A 17018-nucleotide genomic window follows, 5' to 3' on the forward strand; every position below is an offset into this window, starting at 1 on the left:
AAATTGAATGTCATTTAATTTAGATCGTCTTTTCATTTTTTATATGCATGTACCTGCAAAAGGGATGGGCTGCATCCTAGGAGGTTTTGGGTTTTTTTCTCACATAGATTTGAAGGGAGATGACAGCTATAACACAGGTAAGTGGCAGGGCAATTTTTGCAGCTTCTATGCCTGGAGTCTGATTCTGGGAGAAGCAATGATCTCAGGGCACTGCCTTCCTGGGCAGGAACAGCTCTGGTAGAGCATTCTCTAGTGACCTCTCTGGTGGGGGGGATTCACTGAGTTCAAATACCCTCCTGCATATTTTCCATATCTACTAATCTGGATCATTAAGCCAGACAAGAAATTTGCACAATACTTCCCTGACAGCAGAAATTATGTGTTGCAGCTTTTCTGTTTGTTTGTTAAGCTCCTCAGATGTGAACTCTTTCAGGCATGGTTAATACCTGGTTTTTAGGCAGGCAAACCTACCCCTGCTTTCTTGCCAAACTTGTGATCTTTTCCTCCTGTGAGAGTATCAGCACCAATAACAATCACCACTTACCACTAAACACTCATACATCCTAGATGAAGTAACCTGGCAAATTTGGTGGCAGCAGCAAATAGCACATTGACCCATTTGTTGGTCTGAGAAACTTCTTTGCTGGCAGGAAAAATACACCTCCTGGGTTTCTGCAGTCATGTTGGTAGTGTCTCTTTGGTGACAGTAAGGTGATCCTTTGTCTGCTATGTGCCTCACATCTATCGCTGGGCCTCTGAAGTATAACACATGCAAGACAGCTATAGCTGACAGTGTTTGGTCCCTCCTTGAGGAGGTGCCTCCCACTGAGTGAGCTGGGTCACAATGGCCTTTGTAGGGTCAACCCATGCAGTTTAGGAGAACACAGCTTTGCCTCCTGAGAAGTTTGTAGGACTTCCCTATAAGACGCAGTGTATTAAGTGGTTTGAGGTGCATATGAATTTAGAGTAACTTTTTTCAAACAAACATCTCACAGAGACAGGAGGATTTTCTGTTAGGATTCCCGTGTTAGGGGTAAGAGCGCAGAGACATTACCAAATACAACTGCTAACTGAAGCTGTCAAGTGCGATCATATTAGAAATCAAAACACATGCACAGGCTTTTTCCTGCTGTCCTTTACAAAATTAATAAATACATCCAAACTTCTGGCACTGCTACTAGCCTTTTTACATATGAAACTTTTCACTTACATTCTGTTCTGGTGCTATGGTGCTGTGATGCTATGCAAAACAAAGCACAGTCGGAAAGGTCAGAAACAAGTCTTTGTGTCTGTCACCTCAGCACATTCTAGTTGTCCACAGACAGCAGCAACTGGTAAATAACATTGACATTTCTTTGGAAAGTCATAGTTTTAAATGATCTCTATGGTCCTTCTCAGACTGCTGTAGTGTTTAAGACACTGATCAAAAAATGTAAAATTCAAAAAGAAGAAACTTTAAAAAGGAAAGTGAGACTCAGCTCACACAGCATTGCATCTGATCTCCTCACCCAGGCTTTCCTGCAATTTGGGCTGGCTCTCTGTGAGGAAGGTAGTGCTGAGTTCTGTGCTCCCATTCTGCACTGAGACATGGCACCCAGCCAGTGCAAGCCCCCAGCTTCCAGTTCAGGCTGGTGTCTGCCAGCCAGTCCCACAGTGTGTCTTTAGCTATCTGCAGAAGGACACATTGGTGTAGAAGTTTTCTCTCTGAAGCAGTAGATCTCCAGTCTTCTAGATATCACCCATTAGTTAGATATATTATGAGATGCTTGCTTACTTTTGTGTCTTTCAATCGCCAGTGACTTTTCCTAAGCATCCCTTTGGCCTTTAACTATACTTCAGAGGAAGTTAGAAACAGCCTTGAAAGATAGCCCTTTATCACTAACTGGCCAAAGTGTGCAAACATTAGACCAAGATTACTATTAAAGGTCCTGTTCTGTTCCTGTGGAGTTGGTCATGTGGGCAGCTGCTGGGAAAAAGCAGTAAGAGTCAGGAATTGTTAAAATGCCTCACTATAGGAAATCCCTTGTGTAAGTATCTGCCTATTATGTCTATTCCAACCACACCACCCAAGTCTTGCAAGGCAGACACAGGGACTGTGAGAATGAAGACCTTAGGCCCACTGAACCCATCTGGTTCAAGACCATCTTAAGAACCTGAATGTGCACAAGTCCATGGGATCTGATGAAATCCATCCGCAGGTCCTAAAGGAGCTGGCAAATGAAGTTGCTAAGCCACTGACCATCATATTTGAAAAATCATGGCAGTCAGGTGAAGTTCCCAATGACTGGAAAAAGGGAAATATAACCCCCATTTTCAAGAAGGGGAAAATGGATGACCCGGGGTATTACAGACCAGTCAGTCTCACCTCTGTGCCTGGCAAAATCTTGGAGCACATTCTCCTGGAAGGCATGCTAAGGCACATGAAAAACAACAAGGTGCTTGGTGACAGCCAGTATGGCTTCACTAAGGGGAAATCCTGCCTGACCAATTTGGTGGCCTTCTATGATGGGGCTACAGAACTGATGGACAGGGGTAGAGCAGTTGATGTCATCTACCTGGACTTGTGCAAAGTGTTCGACACTGTCCCACATGACATCCTTGTCTCTAAATTGGAGAGACATCAATTTGATGGATGGACCACTCGGTGGATAAAGAGCTGGCTGGATGGCCGCACACAAAGAGTTGTGGTCAATGGCTCAATGTCCGGCTGGAGACCAGTAACGAGTGGTGTCCCTCAGGGATCGGTGTTGGGACCGATCTTGTTCAACATCTCTGTCGGTGACATGGACAGTGGGATTGAGTGTACCTTCAGCAAGTTTGCCACTGACACCAAGCTGTGTGGTTCGGTTGATACGCTGGAGGGAAGGAATGCCATCCAGAGGGACCTTGACATGCTTGTGAGGTGGGGTGATGCCAACCTCATGAAGTTTAACCATGCCAAGTGCAAGGTCCTACACCTGGGTTGGAGCAACCCCAGGCACAGCTACAGGTTGGGCAGAGAAGAGATTGAGAGCAGCCCTGAGGAGAAGGACTTGGAGTTGTTGGTTGATGAGAAAACGAACACAAGCCGGCTTCAGTGTGCGCTTGCAGCCCAGAAAGCCAACCGTATCCTGGGCTGCATCAAAAGGAGCGCGACCAGCAGGTCGAAGGAGGTGATCCTGCCCCTCTACTCTGCTCTTGTGCGACCTCACCTGGAGTATTGTGTGCAGTTTTGGTGTCCTCAACATAAAAAGGACATGGAACTGTTGGAACAAGTCCAAAGGAGGGCCTCGAGGATGATCAGGGGACTGGAGCACCTCCTGTATGAAGACAGGCTGAGGAAGTTGGGGCTGTTGAGCCTGGAGAAGAGAAGGCTGCGTGGAGACCTCATAGCAGCCTTCCAGTATCTGAAGGGGGCCTATAGGGATGCTGGGGAGGGACTCTTCATTAGGGACTGTAGTGATAGGACAAGGGGTAATGGGTTAAAACTTAAACAGGGGAAGTTTAGATTGGATATAAGGAAGAAGTTCTTTACTGTAAGGGTGGTGAGGTGGTGAGGCACTGGAATGGGTTGCCCAGGGAAGTTGTGAATGCTCCATCCCTGGCAGTGTTCAACGCCAGGTTGGACAGAGCCTTGGATGAGATGGTTTAGTGTGAGGTGTCCCTGCCCATGTCAGGGGTTTGGAACTTGATGATCATAAGGTCCTTTCCAACCCTAACTATTCTATGATTCTATGTGCTCTTAAGATGGTGAGGCTGGAACAAGTCATTCAGCTGCATTGACTGTAATGTTAGCACTATTCATGTGGGGTATGAACCTTCAAAACTCAGTCCTATATTTGCTTATGCCAAATATGCTCTTTTCTGAGCTTGTAAGGCCCTTTATGAGAGCTCATTGGCTTTCTTCTATTTATTTAATTCTCTTTTGGTAACAGATGCCTTTTAAACACCACATCTTTTCGAGTCCTTCACTGTAAGGAGTGTATTATTTACCTGTCAGTGACAAGGACCCAGCACTTAATGAAGAAGGTCATACAGCTGAAATGGAAGGCAGGTTTTCCCTGCTATCTGCTTGCAAAGGCACAGACTCAAGCTCTTCTGTTACACATCAGCTTCAAGCAATCAGGACCAGTTAACCTTTAACTCCATAAACAAAGATCTTCTCTCATTCCTGCCCATCTTTCCAAGACAGCTTAACATCCCTGTCAACAACCCAAATCGTTTATCCCCAAGACAGAAAGATGACAAATAATGATGGACAAAAGACAGAAATTGCAAATCATCCTGGCAGTGGACAGGGAGAGAGAATTTGGTTTGTATACATGGGCAGAGAGCATATTTTATAATTAAAAAAATCAGCATGTTCTTGAAAGGGAGGGTTGGAAAAACACCTAACAAGGGAGAGCAGGCAGAAGCCCTTCCCTTGGAGATATTGAGTCCCTGGCCATGGGACAGGATGATGGGGTGTCACATGAACCACAGTTGGGTCTGGAGGGAGGCAAGGACAATCTGATCTGCAGACCTAATGCTCTGTGTAGGATGTGACACCTACATAAAGCCTTGCAAAGGAGAAGAGGACTGCTCCCCCATTTCAGACGGCCCTTGAAGGAGGGAAGCAGGGTTTTTTTGGCAAAAGCTCACGGAGGAGAAAATCAGATCAGGGCAAGGGTGTCCTGATGCACACCACTGATTCCCATCCCTCCTAACCAAAGGAAGAGCTTCCCTGTTTAGCAACCTCCATCCTAAGCCACCAGATCTTCTGTTTTTCTGGATTGCCCAGAGCCAAAGGAGAACAGGTTGAAATACTCATCCTCTCCTCCTCAAAGCCATCAGATCTTGAAAGAGCAGTACTGTATTAAACCCTCCCCACCCAAAGGTATATGTTAACAACAGAAATAAACAAATGACTCAAATAGGTGAAGAAATAAATAAGAGCTCACTGAGCTGGATAGCGCTTCTTTTTAAAGCTGTTCTGTTCTCTACCAAGAATCAGAGAGCGCTCCCTTCCTGCAAACTGCGCACTCAGAAAAAAAAAAAGTTTATTAATATTTATAGAAAAATACACTACTTGTTTTAAATGTCCTTATGTTTAGAAGAAGAACATGGAATTTAAACCATACTCTGCAAATTTTGAAGTGATGGCAGGCGGAGAACAAATTCCCATCATAGGAACATGGTTCTTAGCTTAGTGCTGTCCTTCAAAGTTCAAATATATGAGTTGGCATCCCGGTGTTTCCGTTTCTTGCCACATTTACCAAAATGACTGAAGAAACAGAAGGGGAGAGGTGTATAAGTGTGAAAGAAGAAGGAAAAGATGTAACCCAAGTTGCAGTCCAATCCACAGTACTGAAACATTTATTTTCTGTGTGAAAATTTCCTCATTCTTTAGTTTGTGTATTGAAGCAGGCAAAAGTTACTGATGCAATATACAAAGCCACTGCTTGAAACATTAATGTATAATGCTATCTCCTCAAGAAATTAAGCCAAGCTGTAAATGTTCCCTGCATGCCTGCAATGCAATGAAGAGCCTGGCTTGCTGTGTGTCGGGAGTGGGAAAGATATGCCTGCAACTTTTCAGATGTAAATTCATCCTGTACATGACTTCTTAATGACTTCACAAACTGTGGAGGTGTTCCCATGATCAAGGGCCCTTCACAGGATTGAGGTTATGGCTGGTTTTCTTGAGCAGAGAGTTGCAGGCTGTACTTTGAAGTATCTCTCTTGCACACGATTTATTTCTGCTTCTAGAGGTTCATAGGACAGATTTCTCATGTCTCCATGAGAAAAATACACGTTCTATCCCCATACTTTTTTTTAACAACCTGCCTTAATGAATGGTACTGAAAATTTCAAATGTATGTTGAGGGAAATATCACATCGACCTGACTAGGGAATTTACTTTGACATTTGGAAAACATTAATAATTTATGACAGCTGATAAAGTTGGAGAAGAACACCATCAGGAAACAGCACCTAAATAAAAAGGAATAAAATACATATCACACCTTGAAAGCTGCTCCACATCCTCCACTGTCTCTGGTAAGGAGATTCCCTTTGTCTCTGGTAAAAGGAGTACCAGGAGCCCACAGACAACTGCGAGAATACCTACAGTGAACATTGAAGATATACAAAAACAATAAGAAAATTACTTTTCTTATTTTCAGAGTTTATCCACTGAGGAAAGTTTATTCAGATTAAGGTTGGTTTAGTATTTTTGAAGCACAACAGTTATTTCTGATTACATCTGCAATGTTACATTAATCTTATCAGACACCTGTATGCTGCATAAATTTAACCTATTCTAAAAAACCCCTTAAAGCTAGAGCTTCATTTGCAGCCTGTATTGGTCCCAGAGGGAGATCTTACAAGTCAAAAGCCTCAGATAAGTGCACATGGACAAGTGCATACAAACTGCAATGTAATCAAAATGTTATTTCTCATATTAGATATATCTCCTTTTCTTCAAGAGGCTCTATCTATCTTGTAGATGCATCAATGTTTCTTGAGACCACTGAGATTTTCCTGAGCTACCCTCTTCATGTATCCATGACCAAAGTAGATTATGTGATTCAGACTAAGAATTCATTCTTGGGAAAGAGCATTCAGATACAGAGCCAGTTCGAAATGGTTAATTAGGAATGGTTATTTTGGAATAATTTCCTGTGTAAATATAATTTGAATAAAGTAATAAATAAAAAATAGAAGGGCTGGAGCAAAAAGTAAAATGCTCCCTGACTGCTGCACAGCCTCCCTTGGTTCTCTCTGATTTTGCAGCTCTTTATTCCAGACAAAGGGAATTCAGCAGCGGAATTTCAGAATTAGGTAATGTGAACACTGCACTGCTGTATGTGTCTATTCTTGGGTTAATCTTTTAAAATGTCTTGTGTTCTTTCCATTTTTGTTTTCAGCTAAAGTTGTCATTAGCACCAATTTCCCTACTTATTCTATCCCTTTTGCATTCAATGCAGTCAAGTGTATCTCCTGGAAGTCTGGTTTAGCCACAGATTCATGTTTCCATGTGGGAAATAAGTATTTTAATTAATTTTTTTTGCCCACAGAATTACTCCACATGGATATTTTTTTCTAAAATGCAACTGAGAAAAAGAATTTGTCAGTAATATGAAGTTATGGTTAATACAACATCCATGGTCATAGCTGTACCTGCCGAAAAACCCAAACCAACTATTTCTTAAAAGACATTAACCTCTACTCCGGGGAGACTAAGCTTGCTTCTCTGTAATTACAGAACTTAGCTGTAAGTTTTCTCAGTCTTAAAGCACCTCACACAGTTTCTTTTATGCTCCTTCAGCCAAGTTATACAAGCAGACCTGAGCAAATCCATGGCCTGCCGTGAAATCACCCACACTTCACCCATTTGCCATTCAGCCTCTTGCTCTAGGTGTGAGGCTTGAGAGGAGCTGGTCTGAATGGGAGATGAAGCCACACACTACAGTTTTGCCCTGAAAGAAAAGCTCTGTTAGGAGGAGGATGTTTAAACCAAAAGTTGATTTTAAATCAAATCTTACAGAAAATTATTAGAGGTAGCTCCAACCAAATGGCTGCTAATCGGAAAAGCAGGAATGGGGCTATGATCCCTCCTAGGTCACACAAACTCGAGCACAGGGAAACACCAAAGTTTCTGCAAAAAAAAAAACAGTGCCAGGTATTTGTGAGGTGCTACCAAACAGATGAACCAGCAGTTTAAGGAGCAGAACATAGGTTTAGCTCCAAAATGATCCTGACAGTTTATGCAATCCACATTGAGCAGTGGCTACTCAAGTTAGGAAACTCTGAACAAAATGAAGTTTTACCAAACAATGATGAAATAGGGAATGGGGAAAAGCAGAAGGAGACATTGAAAGATTCCAGGGAGCTTTCAACATACCTCAGTGTCGTAGGGTACAATTCAGTGTTCACAAGATAGACAATTTCAAAAGCCATCGTGATGCCCAGTCTTCCCAGTGTGGCAATTGTCATTTTAAGCCATAGGATATCTATTTATTCAAAGAGAAACCCTGGTGAAGTGCACTTTGCTGCACCAGCAGAGCATTTCTGAGAGCCCCAGGCCCTGTCAGCAGAAGCTATATCACAGAAACACTGGATCAGTGCAAATCAGAGTGAAAAGCCACAGCTGTAGATATCAATTTCTACTGGCATTTATTGTTTTCCAGCACCACGCCAGGCTGTTTTGGAGAATCAGAAATCACTTCTTGTTGATTGATTCAAGATGCTGGTGGGGCATAACATCCTGGGTGGGAATAAGTTTCCATGACCACGTCCAAATTGTGCTCTGGAAAGGAGCATTTATTTATATAGGGATGTCATGCTGTGAGAAACACATGTGAGTAACTCAACACATGTTAAGTGACCACATGTTAATTCACCTCCCAAAGCCTTCTGACCACAAAAAATCTACCTCTAAAAGTGCATAGAATCATAGAATCATCTAGGTTCTAAAAGACTTCTAAGATCAAGTCCAACCACAAACCTAACTCTGCCAAGTCCACCAGTAAACCATGTCCCTAAGTGCCACATCTACATGTCTTTTAAATACTTCCAGGATGCTACAGTAAAATAATTCTCCCTAGGGTAGGCCAACTACACTTTCTAATTTGTCTAGCTACTGCTCATTAGACACACTCCTAATAATGGTACTCCTGGCCATTCTCCCCCTTCCTTCCCCTGATGCTTGGCTTTGTACCTAGCATGAGCAGGCCAGGAGCCTTATCCTGCCCTGGTGGCTCTTCTCAGCTCTCTCAGGTCTGCTTGAGCTTTGTGGTGTGGCCACTACTCTGTATACATCAGCAGGAACCCCTTATTCATCAGTAGGGAGTACAAAGGTCACATCCACACCACCATTCCATCTGGCTTTGTGTCAGAGTTCCCTCTCTGGAAAGACAGTGTCCTCTGGAGGAGCATCACAAGGAATGCAATAAGCACTTCTGCAATGCCCTTGGGAGAGGCCAGTTTCCTGTATGGTCTGACTACGAAGAGGCAGATGGGGAGGCAAATGAAAGAACAAGTGTGAAATCAGCACAAAGGGGAGCTCTGCCACAGGAGAGGGCTCTGGCAGTGATTGTGTTTTCTCAGAACTTCAAGAGAAAGAACAAGAAAACATTTCAGTTTGCTCTGAAGCAAAACTGAGATGCTCAGGGTTATTTCCCTTCCAAAATAACCAAACAAACCCTCATTAAATTTCACCCCATGCTGCGAGACACTGAAAACTTCTGGTTTATGTTTGTATACTCTTCTCTTGCATTTGCCTTCAAAACAGTACAAAGACTTTATACACATTCTCTCTAACACTACACTCAGCTGTTGCTCACCACCCATCAAAGATACAGCCATTACATGTCCCAGGGCACTCTATAAGCAAATGAGGTATGTTGTTCCATGACGGCAATGTTGCTGTATCACCAAACACTTTTCACTTTTATTTACAGTTCTGTGTGGCCTGCTGTCCTTGCTTAAGGGGTGTCAGAGAGAAGTCATTGACCTAAAGACCCTGACATTGGGAAGGGAATTACCTTCTGGCAAAAAGGCAGTAATGAGGCATGCAATCCCCGCCACAATGTTGCTTATTGCAAAAGGAAGGCGACGGCCGATGCGATCAATTGTCACTAAAATTAGGAGAGCAGCAGGCAGCTCTACAGCTGCTGAGATGAAGAAGTCTAGGTAGAGGTTTCCTCCAACAATTCCTAGGCGCATGACGAGCCCTTGGTAGATCAGGGCACTTGTGAACCTAAACAGCAAAGGGAAAAGAGTGTTGAGAGGCAAACAAATGGCTGCAAGCAACTGCAATGACCTTAAACATCACAACAGAATTTTTCTTGAAAACCCACTGCCATGGTAACAAACTGGGCTGAAGTGGGCACTCACCAGGCATACATGAGGATGAGGGTGTTCCTTCTCATCCGGGGAGTCCTCACCAGGCTGAGAAAGGAGGGGTTGCTGACCTCCTCATTGTTAATAGTGATCTGAGGAGAAAAGCGAGCAGTCAGCTGTCAGGGGTCAGGCAGGCAGTGCAGCAGAGTTTCTATGTAAGCATGGTGCTCAGCAATATTCCAGTCCAGTGAGCTAAGGTGCCGACGAGCCAGCTCTGCTGCTATTAACACTCCAGAGCCGTGTGCAGATATGGAGAAATAACATATAACTGGGCTGTGGGCTTTCATTAAGGATGGTCATGTAAAAGTCAGGAAAAAAGTCCCCAGTCCTGACTTCAGAGCGGAACAACGATTCCCTTGATGTAAACTGAGAGAAGCTGACCTTGAATTTCTTGGAAGGCAATAGGCAGTTGTTCTCACTTCAGGGTCGGGAGCAGAGTTACATTCTGCCAGAGGTGAGGGAGAGGAGCAGACCATGGCAGATAGGGCAAAGCAATAGGCTGGGGGGAAGGAGGGAGACAGAAGGTGAGCAGCAAGCAATAGACTTGGGAACATGGCACAGCTGGGCAGCAGGAAGAAAAGAACAGTGAGAGAAAAAGCAGATCTGTAATGGCACTTTGGTGCTACAAAACATTCAAATGGTGAAATGAAGAGGGTCTTAAAATACATGAGCACTGTGCTGAACTGTACTTTTAAAAGTACAAACTGCACTTTAAAACTGGCTTTTACTCTGCAAGAAAAAATCCTGCAAAATATGAATTAATGGTCCTCATACTGTCTACAAATTATAGTAAAATTGTTTACAGCTTCCACCACTACAGACACAATGAGGGACTTAATGAAATGATTAGTTAGAAGGTTTAGCAATAACAAAAAAGGACAGGGTTTCACAGAGCCTGTGTTTACAAGTTGGAGTTCATATTGCCACCGGATATAGTGGAGCAGAGATATATTAGCAGGGCCAGAAAGAGTTTAGGCACATTGATGGAAGCTGTTTTTAACGTTGATGACCAGCAGATATTAATAGTGATGCCTAAGCCAGATGGCAGTCCTTTTGTTCATATGTTCATTTGATGGGTGAGGAACATGAGAAAGAGTAGGTGGAAGTGACTTTAGGCAGGGACAAACTATGACACTACCAAGAACTAACAGCCACATCCAGGATTGCCATCAGCTCTCCAATCAACTGTGGGAAACATGGGGTTAAGTCTGCTGAGTCTTTTCTAGAAGGATTTCAGGCAGCCTGGCTGCTTTGACTCTCAGTTACTGTTCCCCTCTTGAGAAGAGGCCTGAGAGAGAAGCAGAAACCCAAGGAAGCAACCTAGATAGTGGGGAAACATGGGTAAAAGAATGGAGAACATGTAGATCCATGAGAACACAGGTAAAGCCAAAGGCATTGCCCAAGGTTCTTGTCAGCTCAGCCAGGGCTATGCCCAAAGCTTTTCCTCTGTATTTGGTTTTCATATCATAAGGTAGCATAGACGTTTTCAGTGAGATTTGGCTGGATGTACTTACACATGACATTTTCATAACTGAGTGACACAGAACTCTGTAAGTGGACAGAGAAATCCCACATTTGTTTGAACTTCCTTTCTACTGCCCCTTGCTTTTCTTCTGTAACCAAAGCCTTTTCTTCTGTAACTTCTGCTGCATGCCAGAGACCTTTGTGAGGCAGGCAGACATTGCTGGGTTTCTGTGCTGCTCTTGGACTGTCTCATATCATTGTCATAAAGCTGCCATGACTGTGTTTATAAGAGCAGGCTGCCAGGCATCAGTTTTGACTTTGTGCAAATATGGGGTTAGTTTTCCAAAGGACTAAAGATGAATTCAGCATAGCTGCTACCATGTATTTTTAGGACTTAATAAAGTCATAATGACCCCAAACATGACTGAGCGTTTTTTTATGGATGAAGAAAAAAGCCACTGTGGAAAGTCAACTCTTTGTAGGGAAAAAAAATCCTCTTTTTGTTTTTTGAAGTCAAGGAGAGCTTTGCTATTCACATCAGTGCAGTCAGGAATCCAGTGGCAGAGCCCATGTTTCTAAAGATAGACTATTTTGCTCTCTTAAGATGCAGCTCTTACTCAGCTGTTTGCAGTCCAGTCCTGTCTGCTTTGGACAGAGACCAAGAAATCAAAAAGTATCTTGGGAAAAAAAACAAACAAACAAAAAAAGGGGGGGGGGGTTATAGTTTACAATTAATTTAATGAGTTCTGGATGGAGCTGTACCAGTGTCGCAACTCACAGAGCAAAAGAAGCAAATGTTTATCTGCTTTCATACAAAGGTCATCTGTGGTTCCTGCATGTCAATAAAAATACAGTGCAAATCTGCTACATCCAAAGCCATGTAAGGGATTTGGCCAATGTAATCATTACAGATGTACTGGAAAATCTAAGCCAACATTCATAGATGGGTAATGCCTCTCACTTCTCCCTCTCCCTCCACACTTGCAGTGCTTTGCCTGAAATTCTGGGGTTGCTTCATGAAAGACAAGCCTGACGAGATTTAATGTGAGAAATAGGCTTGATCTGTGACTAATGTGCTTCCTGGAGATGGCCTCTTTCCTCTGGGCACAGCACCAAGGATAAAAGACTTTGTTTATTGAAAAGGTCCCAGGAACAGATCCAGCATGAATCTGGGTGTATGGAGGTTAATCTGCTGCAGCTGAGTGGCTTAAGCTCATAAGCAGGGACACTTTTGAAAAAAAATTGAATATAACTTCAATAAAGCAGGGAAAGACACATCTCCATCCTGACATGACACTGTAAAAATGCTGATATTTAGAGAAGGAAGTGGGTGTAGGGACATAAGGCTGAAAGCACAGGGGAAGCTGCAGCAGCACAGCCTTCCTGCTATAAGTTTCCAGCCACACTCAGCACTGGGTAATGCTGACCAAGCTGGGGGAATCTCACCAGTGTATATGCCCAACAAGGGCAGTAATTCATAGAGTCATAGAGTCATAGAATAATAGAATGTTTTGTGTTGCAAGGGACCTTAAAGATCAGCTAGTTCCAATGCCCCTCTCTGGGCAGACCGGATTGCTCAAAGCCCTGTCCAACCTGGCCTTGTACACTTCCAGGGATGGGGCAGGCACAGCTTCTCTGGTGAGCATATTCCAGTGCCTCACTACCCTCATAGTAAAGAGTATCTTCCTAATATCTAATCTAAATCTCCCTTCTTTCAGTTTAAAGCCATTCCTTATCCTGTTACTACATGTCCCCCTGAAAAGTCCCTTTCCACCATTTTTGTATGCCCCCTTTAGGTACTGGAAGGCTGCTATAAGGTCTCCCTGGACCCTTCCCTTCTCCAGGCTGAGCAAGCTGAACTCTCTCAGCCTGTCTTCAAAAAAGAGGTGCTCCAGTCCCCTGATCATCCTCATGGCCCTCCTCTGGACTTGTTCCAACAGTTCCATGTCCATCTTATATTGAGGGCCCCAAAGTTGAACACAGTACTGCAGGTAGGGTATCATGAAAGCCGAGTAGAGGGTGAGAATTGCCTCCCTTGACCTGCTGGTCATGCTGCTTTTGATGCAGCCCAGCATGTAGTTGACTTTCTGGGCTGCAGGTGACACTGCTGGGTCGTGTTGAGCTTCTCATCAACCAACACCCCCAAGTCCTTTTCCACAGGGCTGCTCTCAATCCAGTCACCCCCAACCTGTAGCTGTGCCTGGGATTGCTCCGACCTTGCACTTGGCATGGTTAAACTTCATGAGGTTGGCATCAGCCCACCTCACAAGCATGTCAAGGTCCCCCTGCATGGCATTCCTTCCCTCCAGCGTATCAACCAAACCACACAGCTTGGTGTCATCGGCAAACTTGCTGAGGGCGCACTCAATCCCACTGTCCATGTCAGCGACAAAGATGTTAAACAGATGACTTCACAAAATCATTAGTCCAGAGTCATAAATCCTAAGAGATATAGTACAGGTTAGGGCCCAGCTTATCTGTGGAACTTGTTGGGTGAACTCTACCTTGACAGAACTGCCACCAACATATACTCAATGAAGTGGAAAGATAATGAATATTGGTATAAATCAATTGGCCATTTCCATACAACATCTGTTGCCACATACGTCTTCCTGTGTGCACTATTATTTTTATCAGAGGAATGGTCCTGAATAAGCACAGCTGCTTAGGCTGGATGGCTGATTTATGGGACCTTTTTCTCACCAGGTAAAAAAATCCTATGGATTTGGGAACAGCTATGTGTTGTTTCAGAAGAGTGCCAATAATTACTGCCAAAAATTAAACCAGAATTATATTCTAGGACTTCGGTGAAGCAATCCCACTTTTTTGGATGAGCTGGGCTAAATTCTCAGGCTCTCTCTTGCTTAAGAAGAGCAATTAGAAAAACACAGGTAAGGTAGCAAGCAGTGGGAACTCAAGCTGTCAACTACTGGTTGCAAAGCACACACATCATGATGTTCCTTCCCAAAAGAATGGGACATATCAGTGTCCTTCAGACACTACCATCCCAAAATCTTTGCTTTTGGTATCAGTGAAAATTTAGTTAACATAATACTTTTATATATGTATAAAAATGTACGTATATACATGTGTGTAGTCATAAAGGATACTACTGTGCACTGATAGGCATTTTATGTAGGTCATTTCTTTCTAAAATACTTGCAACACATTCAGCATGCCAGTTCTGGGCTGCTGTGTACTAACAATTTGCAGCCATTTTCCTTAGTTCAGATAATGATTCCTAACACTTCTATTGCTAGCATTTAGGCTCCAGACATAGTTTATTACAGAACAGGAACTTTGACACATCTGTTGTCACTGAAGCATAAGACCAATGCCATAATGACCCAATGAAGAAAAAGGCAAATGCTGCAATGACATGATAAGTATCATCTGAAATGCATCAGTCCTTTCAGTTCCATCAAAGGACTGTAATTCTAACATATATTGTCTTGTTTTGCAAATAGTGATCTTAGAATGTACTTCCTGTATTTGGAATTTTGGGGCATATTTTCCCCCTGTTGAGACAGAAGCAAATTCTGATTTCATTTTCCTTTTGAGTTGCAAAAGGAAGTTCTAGCAAAGGAACCACAAAAATGGATCCCGCTGTCTCTACTCACTCTGTCAGCTAAAATGGCAGCTGCTGTGAAATCTCATGGGCCCTCAGGCTGTTTTCTGGTATTTCCCACAAGTTTTTAAAGTAGGAGTGTTGCAAATGAAATGCCAGATTCATTGTGTTGCAAACTTCTTTCGCCAGACCATGTCTTTCCAGCCTGTTCACTTTGACTCTTGCAATTAACAAAGTAGGTACGGGACTGAGAATCTTGTTCTGGTGTGACACATCAAGAGTGTTGTCCATCACATAAAGAGAAAGCATTTTAACAAAACTGAACCTTCAGAAGAGTAAGAAAGTTTAGAAAAGAACCTCTAGCTCAAACAGATAACAATACCTCTGAGTAATGTGGTGAGAGATACTTCCCATTGTGCTTTGCAATGGTGTGCATGATTTTTAATGCTTTGTCTCCCTTCTTGCGTGTCAGGAGCCAACGTGGAGATTCAGGAACCACCCTGTAAGAGCACAGAAGTCATGAATAGAGGTTTGGCCCTTTAACATTATGAGTAAACTGAAGTCCTTTGCCTTTTGCCTGTGTTAATACACAACATACAGATTTTTTCAGTCTTTGGGATACAGAAACTCTTTTGTGGACTGCTTTTCCAGTCAGTCTGCTGTAAAATATCTAATCCTTGTGGGCAGGAAATAAGTTATATCAGTACTCCACAAAGTTGGAAAATAAGAAATCTAGCTATTGTATTTGTACAATTGATGTCAAAAGTAGGATAACTAACAGACAAACAAGGTGCCTTGTTTTCAAGGAACAATGAAAGCACTAAACACATGTATTACCAAGTACAGACAGATTGGGAAACATCTAGCTGTATTATTATGAGATAGACACGCAAACACATAAACCTATACATGTTTTATAAATTGAATACAAAGCAATAGTACTGATAGGTGTTTCAGTTTCTGCTGGCCAAGGGTTAATATAATTCACGATTTAAAAGTTCACTCTTAAAAGGCAATGTTTAAGGAAACAGTGTGCAAGAAGAGGCTATGTGGATTAGATTCTGTGGATCCAGCCCACAGGATGGCTGCACTCCACCACGGCATAGTGCTCTACTCTCTTATTAGCTGAACTGCCCAATTCACGGAAGGACTCAGGCTTGAACTGAGTATATAATCAGAGGTAAAGGTGGCATCCCATGCATGATGGTCAAGCAGACTTTGGTCAAGTTAAGCAGATATACAACCCCATGTTAAGCAGGGTAGGGTTCTGTGAAGGGCCAGCTGTGGCTTACAAGGGAGGCAAACTCTGGACAGAAAAATGAAAGAAATGTATGCCTGCAATTCACTAAAAAGAAGTAAAAATGCCAGAATCAACAATGTGCAAATATCTTCTTCCTAACCTACAACATCTTGCACACTGGAGACTTTGGACCACAGCAGGACTCTCAAGGTGCTTGAATAGTAACAGCAATAATGACAAGAGCAATGACTGCAACATTACCAGTAGTACAGCAGGAAGATGAAGTTGGGCAGTGATATGGCCAGCTGGATCCCTTGCCAGGTGGGAATCAAGTATGCAATTCCAGGGAGAATCATAATTCCCAGCGTGAAGAATATCTGTATCACAATCCCAACAATCCGCTGGTCAGAACCAACAATCTCTGTCACTGATCAGAGAGAAAGCCAAAATAAACAACACAGAAACAAAACTAACATGAAAGAAAAATGTTAGTGGTGGAACATAAGGAAGGATAGTACTGCATCAGGTCACAAGTCTGTCTATCCCAGCATTTTGCCTTCAGAAATATAAGCATATTCCTGAGACTGTTCAGGGCAAGAGTGGGTGACACCCCCTGACCAGTTCACCCCCTGTTCTTCAGCTAGCAGGGTTTCTGAGTGCATGTCCACTAATGTATTAAATAGGGCCAGAACAAAGAGTTGAGACTGTGTCATGATCACCCTTAGTGGTAAATTGTTAGCACTCTTCCCTGCCACAGACTAGAGAACCATCCAGGCAGAGGCTGCTCCCAGTAGTAATACAGACAGGACAACTGTGGGGAAGAGAGTTTAGCCATACCATGCTGGTTTCTCTGAGGGCTAAGGTATGGTTCACAGTTTGTTT

General features: G+C 43.1%; 1 protein-coding gene and 1 long non-coding RNA gene across 2 annotated transcripts in view; one reads left to right on the top strand and one right to left on the bottom strand.

Annotated features, from left to right (window-relative positions):
• Positions 1–3720: 3720 nt before the first annotated feature.
• The window catches only part of SLC22A3 (solute carrier family 22 member 3), a 28140-nt gene continuing 14842 nt past the window's right edge, over positions 3721–17018 (bottom strand). Inside the window, exons 4-11 of the mRNA XM_061471420.1 lie at positions 16398–16563; positions 15279–15396; positions 9859–9956; positions 9507–9721; positions 7865–7973; positions 7506–7618; positions 5985–6084; positions 3721–5242 (exon numbers count right to left, since the gene is read on the bottom strand). Coding sequence (XP_061327404.1) covers positions 5185–5242; positions 5985–6084; positions 7506–7618; positions 7865–7973; positions 9507–9721; positions 9859–9956; positions 15279–15396; positions 16398–16563 — 977 coding nt within the window. The 3' untranslated portion in view covers positions 3721–5184. The remainder of the gene's footprint in view (positions 5243–5984; positions 6085–7505; positions 7619–7864; positions 7974–9506; positions 9722–9858; positions 9957–15278; positions 15397–16397; positions 16564–17018) is intronic.
• LOC133278539 (uncharacterized) lies at positions 5997–7453 on the top strand. The gene is made up of 2 exons (XR_009746588.1): positions 5997–6641; positions 6693–7453. It is a non-coding gene; the product is annotated as an uncharacterized LOC133278539 (long non-coding RNA).

This window comes from Pezoporus flaviventris, unplaced genomic scaffold (genome assembly GCF_033815535.1).
Source record: "Pezoporus flaviventris isolate CSIRO_AGI_PZ_B2104156 unplaced genomic scaffold, CSIRO_AGI_Pfla_v1 ptg000066l, whole genome shotgun sequence".
In the NCBI taxonomy this organism is placed as follows: Eukaryota; Metazoa; Chordata; class Aves; order Psittaciformes; family Psittacidae; genus Pezoporus; species Pezoporus flaviventris.